Source organism: Erithacus rubecula (assembly GCF_903797595.1).
Source record: "Erithacus rubecula genome assembly, chromosome: 20".
NCBI lineage: Eukaryota > Metazoa > Chordata > Aves > Passeriformes > Muscicapidae > Erithacus > Erithacus rubecula.
In genome coordinates this window covers 5,606,512-5,615,311 of record NC_136672.1, presented here as the reverse complement: position 1 = coordinate 5,615,311, position 8,800 = coordinate 5,606,512, and the positions used below count along the sequence as shown (strand labels likewise).

The following is an 8,800-nucleotide window of genomic DNA, read 5'->3' as shown; positions in this document are numbered from 1 at the left end:
GTGTTGTTGATTTCCTGGGAGCATTCACCATCCGTTGACTTGGCAGTTGTAGCAGTGTTGGTTTAAGCCAGGCAGTGTTTGCCCTGCAGTCAATTGATGCTGCAAAGGTGTGAGATAGGAGTCACCCTCACTTTCTGTTTTAAACAATCCCTTGTGGATCAGCATCACAGTTAAGTGCACAACACATTAAATATCTTTTAAAATGCTGTATTCTTCTCTCAAATACAAAGAAACACTAATTTTCTCACAGCTCTTGCAGTTCTTTTTACTTTTAAGAAGAGCACAAGAGTTAATTCTTTGATTTTCATGTACAATTTGGGTCGAGAAAGTGCTTCAGGCACCCTTGCAGAAAGGAAAGAGAATATGCTGAACTACTCTGCTGCATTATTTATATAACACACATTTTTGTGCACTTGGACTGCCAACACTGCCATGCAATAAAACCCCTCTTTTGTCAGCTCAGAAGTCTCTGTAAAACCACACAATTTCTAAGCTCCCAATTCAAATCCTATTTTTCTTTTGGCCTTTTTTGCAAACCACAAATCCAAAAATGAGTGATGTAAGTAACATGATATTAGTACTTGGCTTGACAAAGGCACAGCTGCCTTGTATCAGTGGCATGTTCAGCAAAGTGCTGAGAGCAATTTTCTTCTGCATCCAAAAATATTAGTGGCCATATACACATCTTGATTGACTGTGTGAGTCAGAATCACTTGATTCCTGCCTTAAGTGAGGCTTTCAGTGATCAGAGGAGGAAAAAATAAGCATCTTCTAGCCTTTTCTGCCACCTTTGATCTAAACTTTTCCAATTGCTTTTGGAGCACCAAGGAAAGCTACACAATTCCACTGAGAGGGAAGAAGAGAGTGCTGAGCAACCACTCTGCCAGGGAAACTGGTGTTAACAGAGAGCAGCAGCTACTTAACAGCACACCCTCATGGTTCCTGACAGAAAGGAAAATTGCTGCATGCAATTAAAATGGATGAGGAAAAGTCACAGGAAATAATTCTTAATTTCAGAATTTGGCAAAATCAGTGACCCTACTCAGCTCACAGCATTAAGATCAAAAAGGGCACAGCTTGTCAACTGTCTGGTTTGATGCTGAATTTGAAAGCTGGCATTTAGACATGTGCAGTTCCATCAGATCTGGCCTGGCTCCTCCCTGTAGCACCATCTGGAATAACCCTTCAGAAGGGCACCTGTTGTTATAAACAGGGAGGGGCACTTGAAGCACAAATCCAAGGGATTTACAGAGCTCAAGCTCCCACAGGAAGGACTCAGCATCTCTCTTACAGCAATTGAGACCTTCCCCCAAGGGACCCTGCCCCTCCACTAACAGCCTGTATCCTCACTCACACCAGGAGTGACCAGATCCTGGGACTCCTCAGCCTTTCCCTCAGTTTCTGGGATGGCTCTTGACAGCATTTGCTCTCCAGTGACCACCAAGGGGCTGAGGTGGCTTCCTCAGCCAGGACCAGTGACAAAGCAGTTCATTTCTCCAGCTGGAATGCCAAAGGTTTGGCTCTCCTGGCTCACACCAAAGTCAGACCTTGCCATCCCAAGCCCTGCCTGACAGAAAGGGCAGTTTCCAACCATTCAAGCAGAGATCACCCAGCTTTTTACCAAGGCTCTGTGGACCAGCACAGCACGGGAATGAAGCAAAACCAGACAAATGTCCTTTTAGACTGGTCTGGTTTCACCTGTGTGACCTTCCAGCTCCTTTCCCAGCCCCTCTGTGGCACTGTCCTTGGAGGGTGCTCCTGCACAATAACCACCAGACACGTTTGACAACAGCTGCTAAATGAGTCATCCTGCCTTGGGTATTTTTCCCATCCCTCTGGCTACAAATCACAAATATTTACCTGTTCCCTGTTCAAAATTAAGGTCACCAGATGGCATGGCTTGCCTCTGACAGCTCTGGGTTTTTTCCTTAAAGCATTTTGTTTTCAGCTGAGTTTGGACAAGGGCAGTGGAGCAGAACTACTCAGAAATTCGATTAAAGCAAAGTGAGGAGCCCTCTGTGGCCCTGAGGTGCTCAGGTGCAGCCAGGGCAGAGAACCATCCATGAGTTCCCTGACTTTAAATGGATTATCTGGGTGGGACTCAGCTCAGATCAGTCACACAGTCTGTATCGGTTTCTGAACACCCATTTTGGCTTCATTCACCGTTTGAAATAAGATATTGTCAGCTCCTGTCAAAACACAGGAGCAAATGACAGCCCATCCCTGCCTGTGCATTTTCCTGCTGCCAGGAATAGCAATCCTGCCCCTCTGGAACACACACCCTTCTTGTCAAGCCAGCCTGACAGCTCCAACAAGAGTAAAAAAAGAGTAAAAGCTGAAGGATTTCCACGACTGCCGTGCTCCCCTGCATCCCACATCCACTGCTGCTGTATCAGCTTTCAAATAAATAATTGTGTATGTATGTCTGTGTTTGTATGTAACTCTTTAGCACTCTTGAGAGGATAAAAATGTGAAAATTGAAGCAGTCCAGGTGCAAAAACTACACGATACACTAAAAGAGCTGGATGCATTTTTATTTTCAGTAGTGGCGAGCAGCAGGCCGGGGGTGCACAGACACCATAACCAGCCCTGGCCTCCCTCATCCCCCCGCGGCCCCGCAGGCCCCGTGTACCCCACAGCCCCATACACCTCCCCCGCCCTACAGACCCCCAGCAGGGACGTGACAGGCTCAATATCCATCCCCACAGCCCCACAAGAGCCATTTTATCGCTTTCTTATTCCTCTAAATCGCCCCTTACTCCCTCCGCCCCGCCCCGCCCCGGAACGCGGCGCGCCGCCGCCGTTTCCGCGGGGAAGCCTGGCGGGGGCGCACCGAGCGGGCCAACATGGCGGCGCACACGCTGCGGGGCCTGTGCCGGCCGCGGCCTGAGCTGGCGCTTCTGTGCGCCCGCTTCTCACAGCGAGCCGCCGCCGGCACCGAATACCGGAGCTCCCACAGCCTGGACAAGCTGTACCCTCCGCGGCAGGACGGGACTGCCAGCCGCACCACGGTCAGAGGGGTGGGGGGGGAAGAGGAAGACGGCGTCTGGGCGGGGTTTGGTTGATTGACAGTGTGTGGGCGGGGTTTATTCCATAGGTCTTCGCTGGGTGGGCGGGGTTATCTCTGCGGGTGGGCGGGACCTGCTCTGGTGGGCGGGGCCTGTCCGAGCCCGTGTCCCCCGGTCTGGCGGGAACCCCGGGACCCCCCAAAACCCCCGGGACCCCCCGACGCCGCCCCGATGTCTCTTCCAGGAGGAGCCGCAGCCGCAGCCGCCCGCCCTCGACATCCCCGTGGGTGAGTGAGCCCCGCCCCAAGCACAGCCCCGGGCACCGAGCTCGGCTCGCCCGGCTCAGCCCCTTCTTCTCTTGCAGCTCGCCTGACCGTGTCCTACACCCGGAGCAGCGGCCCCGGCGGGCAGAACGTTAATAAAGGTGAGCAACAGCTTCTCCCTTGGAAAAAACATAATTTTCAGGGTTTTTTCTGCACTATGTGGTAAATATTGAGAACCTGAAGTTAAACAGTTAAACAGTGGACACTTATTTTTCATTGTCATCACCCTGCATTTTAACACAACTTCTGAGTCTTCATAGTGCTGGAGACCAGTGGTAAAGTGTTTGATGCTTCTAGGAACAAAGCATCAAACTTTGGGATTTACAGACTTACAGGGATTATTGCTGTTACAGGTGCCACAAGGAACATCACCTCTATCCATAAATCAAATATAACAGAGCCAAGTGGATTCTGAAAGTTCACTCTGCAATAAATTCTCAGCTTAATTCAAATAAACTTAAAATACTGCCTGTTCCGCCATTAAAAATGATGTAGGCAGTGGCTGGCAATAAATTCTGTAGTGTCTGGAAAGGCAAATACCACGACAGGGTAGAGTGGTGTGTAAAAATGCAGTGAGAAAAGAATTGTGACCTTTCAAGAAATTCATGGAATCATCCCATGTTGAAAGCCAGCAGAGATCAGGCTGAATTATCTCATAAATCTGAGGAAGGCAGGCTGTGACATGGAAACAAAGACCCTGCTTTTCCTCCCAGTGAATTCCAAGGCAGAGGTTCGGTTCCACCTGGCATCAGCCGACTGGATTCCCGAAGCTGTGAGACAAAAAATGGCTCTGATGGTACCAACCCTCCCCTTCCAACCATGGTTTTTGTCAGAACATGACAGCTCCAACGAGGTTTCAGTGGTCACATCACATTTTCCCATCCCTTCAGCACAGGAATAAGATAAACAGGGCTGGTGAGCTGATTGTGACCTCGGAGGAGAGTCGCTACCAGATGAGGAATCTGGCGATTTGCCTGGAGAAAATCCGGACCATGGTCACGGAGGCGATTGAGAAACCCAAGGTGGTGTCCAAGGAGACAACACAGCAGCTCATAGAGAGGTATTTCATTAAAATGATCTTTATTTGGGTTCAGGCTATCACGTTACGCAATTTAGTTTGCAGCGTTTTAAAACAATTTTGTTCATGCTCCTTTCAATTTTCTTTTTTAAGGAATGTCACCGATCCATTAGATTTTAACTGCTTTGCTGGGTAATATCACCAGAACAGGGACTGGTTTTTTTTCTCTCTGAGTATGTTTGTTGGTTCATCAGATTTCAAAACTTGAATATTTAAATGTTTTCTTTGTACACTGAGGGATCTTTTTGATTTTCTTTTAGGGTGGAAAAAATGAACCGTGAACGGCTACGACAGAAAAAAATACACTCAACTATAAAACAGAGCAGGAAGGCAGATTTTGACTGAGAACAGCAGAGATCCAAGCCCTTGGCATTCCATCTTCCTAAAGAAGTGTTGCTTACAGCTGTAAATGATGCTAAACTCATGAGCTGTATTGAATAAAAAAAGCCTAAAAGTGTAAATAAAAATATTTAACATCTTCTTTTGTAGCCAATGATGCACTGTAATGGCCTGTCAATCATTTTTCAGAATAATTATTGTTCACATTTGAGAGGAACTAAAAATTCTTGTCAGCCACGTTTTTTTTTAATGCTCTTTGTGTTCTTCAAGCAGCCTGTGCTCCATCAGAGCACTCTCTTCTGCTGAACACAAAGCTACAGTAGATTTTTGGGGAAAGAAAGGGAAGAGTAACAGCAGTCTCAACAACCTATCTCAGTAGAAAATAGAATCTTAAAGCATTAAGTTTGGAAAAGACCTCAAGGGTCATCAAGTCCATCCCTTAGAGTATCCACTGTTTCTTTCTTTCTAATTCCCTTCAGCTTTATTCCTTTTGTTGATTTTTATCTAACCCAACAAAGCACATCAATTGGTTATAAGCAAAACCCACATCAGGAATTTGAAACAATTTGAATTTTTAGAAAAACCTCAAATAAGAGAGGGAAGTCATCCCTGGGGTTTATTTGAGGCACATGGGGGTATCAGGGCTCTGCTTCATCCCCTTTGGAAGGGGAGCTTTGAGCTCTCCCCTGACAGAATATTTGCATCTGCAAAAACAGCATTAAAAGCCCAGACCCCAAAATGGATTGTTGGAGGCATGCAGGAGCACATCCCAGAAAACCCTGCCCTGGCCTCAGCACCAGGAGCACACACCTCATTTCACATTTTTCCTCACCTAAAGCTTTTCTGCAAGGAATCACTGAAAGATTCAGGGTGGAAAAGACATAAAATATTTATCAAATCCAACCCAGCACTGCCATGTTCACCATCAAACCATGTTCCCAAATGCCACATTGTGAAAAACAAGATTTACTTTCCTGGTAAATTTTAAAAGGTTTAATAAAAGACAAAAAGAGCCAAGCAATAAAGCAAAAGGTTATATGGCTGGGTACTTAGACTTTAGCCAAGAGCACGCACTTATTCAGAAAATACTTCTTTAAATGCATTATTCAAAATTATCCCCCTCCCACCTGTAAATCAACATGTCGTACTCCCTGATAATGGAAGATTAATAAATTCTTTCCCTGCGGTTCTGGTGTCACCAATAATCCAAGAATGTGAAGAATTTCCTGATTTTCTTTTTTTCTTTTTTTTTTTTTAACATTCTCTGAGTTGGTTACATGAACAAAAGCTTTTTACATTGCCATGTTATACAGTCGAAGAAAATTTATCACACTACTATTTCTAAGTTTTGTTAACAGCAGAACTATTCATACAGCAAACCTTTTCAACGTTATACATATAGTATTCATTTTAATATTTGCAAAAAGCCAGTAATATAATATATACCTATAACACACATCCAGACACGTTTTGAACACTTGCAGGGATGGTGAATCCCCTTTTTCCCTGGCACGGGAGGGGTCTCCTCTCACAGGTACAGGTGTCTGAAGCTCCGTGCTGTGCCCTGACTTTTACAAACGAGGGGATGTCGCTGCTTCCGATGTTTTTGTGACACTGAACGTTCACAACCATCGCCATCCGGGACAGCAGCAGCCTCAGCCGAGCCTCCCCATCCCCAGCAGACTTCGCTGCCAGCACCACCCCCTGCTCGGGGCTCCTTAGATTTGCAAAACTTTGCTTCAAGCAAAGCGCTCGGCGAGCAGAGGACACCGGGGCGCGGAGGAGCTGGGAATTTCCGGGATTAAAAAAGCAGATTCCGAGTTATCGCCTGGTTTAACGCGATGAAAAATGCGCGACTCTGCCCGGAGATGCGAGACGGAGAAGCGGGGACACCGCGCGGGGCTGCGGGAAGGGACGAACGGAACCGAACCGAACGGAACCGAACGGAACGGAACCGCGCTCCCCCGGCAGCGATCCCCGACCCGCCGCGGGAAAAGAGTCACCCCAGATGGGACTCGAACCCACAATCCCTGGCTTAGGAGGCCAGTGCCTTATCCATTAGGCCACTGGGGCCCCGCACTCGCGTGCTTGAGGCGCGTTCACTTAACTCTCTGCTGGCCAGACGGGAGTGCGGTGCTGTAGATGGGTATGGGGGATCCCGGCCCGTCCTTGCGGGACCAGCCCGCTCTGAACGGCGAGGCGCCGCTCCCCGCCCCTCCAGCTCCCTCACCTCCGCTCACAAACGCCAACGCGAGGTGAGGATGTGTGTGGGGGGGGGGAATGGAGATCCCCGCGCAGCCCCCTCCGCCCCACCGGGAGGCGGCGGTGCCGGTTCGGGGTGCGGTGAAACCCCGAACCACCCCCGGAACCGAGCGCTCGGTCCGCACCCCGCGGAGGCAGCGCGGGGGGCCCGGGCAGCCGGAGAGCTGCCGCTGCGGTGGCCGAGCGGACAAAACAGTGCTCTTCTAAGCGAGAGTTACGTGTTCGAGTCTCACTTTGGGTATCAACTTAGTGTATCAGAGCCTCTTCAAACATCTCCTGTTGCAATTAGATCCTCTACTGCAGTTAGATCCCGCAGCGCCCCGCACACAAGAAGGGCAGTTGAGTTCATGTCCCTCACCTGATAACAGACCAAGATGAACCCCGGCCCGACACTCCCTAAGTCACCCGGCATTCCTGGTAATAGGGAAAAATCTCGGCCTTTCTCTTTTGTCAGAAATCGGCGCCTCCCCCCAATTCCGATTCACCTGTCTCCGAGCGCTGCCCCACCGACAGACGTGAATTGCCCCTCATTGGCAGGAAGCTCCGGGGCAAAATCCCACCCTCAAGGAGCTGAAACTCACCTCCCCTCGAGAGCAAATTGAATGATCCGAGTACCTCTACGTGGCTTTAAAACAACCACGAAGGGACTCGAACCCTCAATCTTCTGATCCGAAGTCAGACGCCTTATCCATTAGGCCACGTGGTCGCCCACCCGGACGCCCCCCGGCAGTGTCACACAGCGGGGGGTCCCCGGAGCCCCCCGGGTGTCCCCACACCCACCCCGGGGCATCCCCGCTCTCCATCCCCCCTGCAAGGGTGGCTGGCTGTCCCGACCAGCCCTGCGGATGGGAGAACCCTCCCCTGGGACATCGCGTGCCACTAGGTGAGTGTAGATGTGACGGTCACAGTGTCACTGTGCCACCAGTGACAGGCACCGCTGCAGCAGAGCGCTGTAACACTGCTGGAAAAACACCACGGGCCTCATTAACCTGCTGTTTGTTCTCCACCTGCTACAGCCGCCCTCCTTAAAACCCTTGTTTCTTATCTAATCCCAAAAAATGTTTCCCAAAGCCCACCACAGGAAGGTGTTTTAATTAGTGGTGCAGTGCCCAGGGCTTGGGCAGGTTCGTTGTTTTCCAGTCAGCACAGCCTCCCACACCTAAGAGAAAAAACTACTTGAAAAGAAACTTCACTTTGTGTTTTACTGGTACAGCATTACCCTGACCACAGCTGCCTTTAAAAGCCATTAGCTCTGCATGAAGAGACCCTCCAGGCAGCTTTTCAATGTAACGAATCTGAGAGGGCGTTATCCCAAAAGCACTTCGGGGAGGACTTTGGCCCCAGGGCAGCACAGCTGTGACCCCATTGACCAGCCCCTCACGGAGAGCGGTTTCTGATGGAGTAAAGCTTCCCGACCATCCCATCTCCTGCTCTGGAGAGGTCCCCCATGCAAGGTGGACACGAACCAGCATCAGTGGGCTTCTTGTTGAGGCTCAGGTGCAGCTGATAATACAGAGAGCACCTGGAAGGAGAGAAAAATGCAGCTGAAATTCAAGAAAAACCCAGCTCTGCCCAGACAAAGGTCACTAAACAACTGCAACTGCTTTGCTTTGGCGCTTTCTGGGACACTTTGAAAGATATCCATAACCTGGCCAGAGACATCGTTTCACTAACATCCCTCCAAAAATCAGCCTTTCATTAACACCTCTCCTCTCATCCACAAGTCCCAAAGCAAAGCTGGTTGTTATCCCCTCGATCACAGCCTCACCTGAGCTCTGGGACCACACAAC

General features: G+C 49.4%; 1 protein-coding gene across 1 annotated transcript; it reads left to right on the top strand.

Annotated features, from left to right (window-relative positions):
- Positions 1-2,812: 2,812 nt before the first annotated feature.
- MRPL58 (mitochondrial ribosomal protein L58) lies at positions 2,813-4,904 on the top strand. Its single transcript, XM_079323661.1, has 6 exons — positions 2,813-3,011; positions 3,259-3,295; positions 3,373-3,432; positions 4,045-4,127; positions 4,222-4,391; positions 4,670-4,904. Exons 1-6 carry the CDS (start codon positions 2,847-2,849, stop codon positions 4,752-4,754), a joined length of 600 nt encoding a protein of 199 aa, XP_079179787.1. The 5' UTR covers positions 2,813-2,846; the 3' UTR covers positions 4,755-4,904.
- The last annotated feature ends 3,896 nt before the right edge of the window (positions 4,905-8,800 follow it).

Coding starts and splice junctions, on each gene's coding strand:
- MRPL58 (XM_079323661.1), top strand. CDS start 2,847: ATGGCGGCGCACACGCTGCGGGGCCTGTGCCGGCCGCGGCCTGAGCTG. Junction 3,433..4,044: donor CGGGCAGAACGTTAATAAAG/GTGAGCAACAGC, acceptor TTTTCCTCCCAG/TGAATTCCAAGGCAGAGGTT. Junction 4,128..4,221: donor GACAAAAAATGGCTCTGATG/GTACCAACCCTC, acceptor CCATCCCTTCAG/CACAGGAATAAGATAAACAG.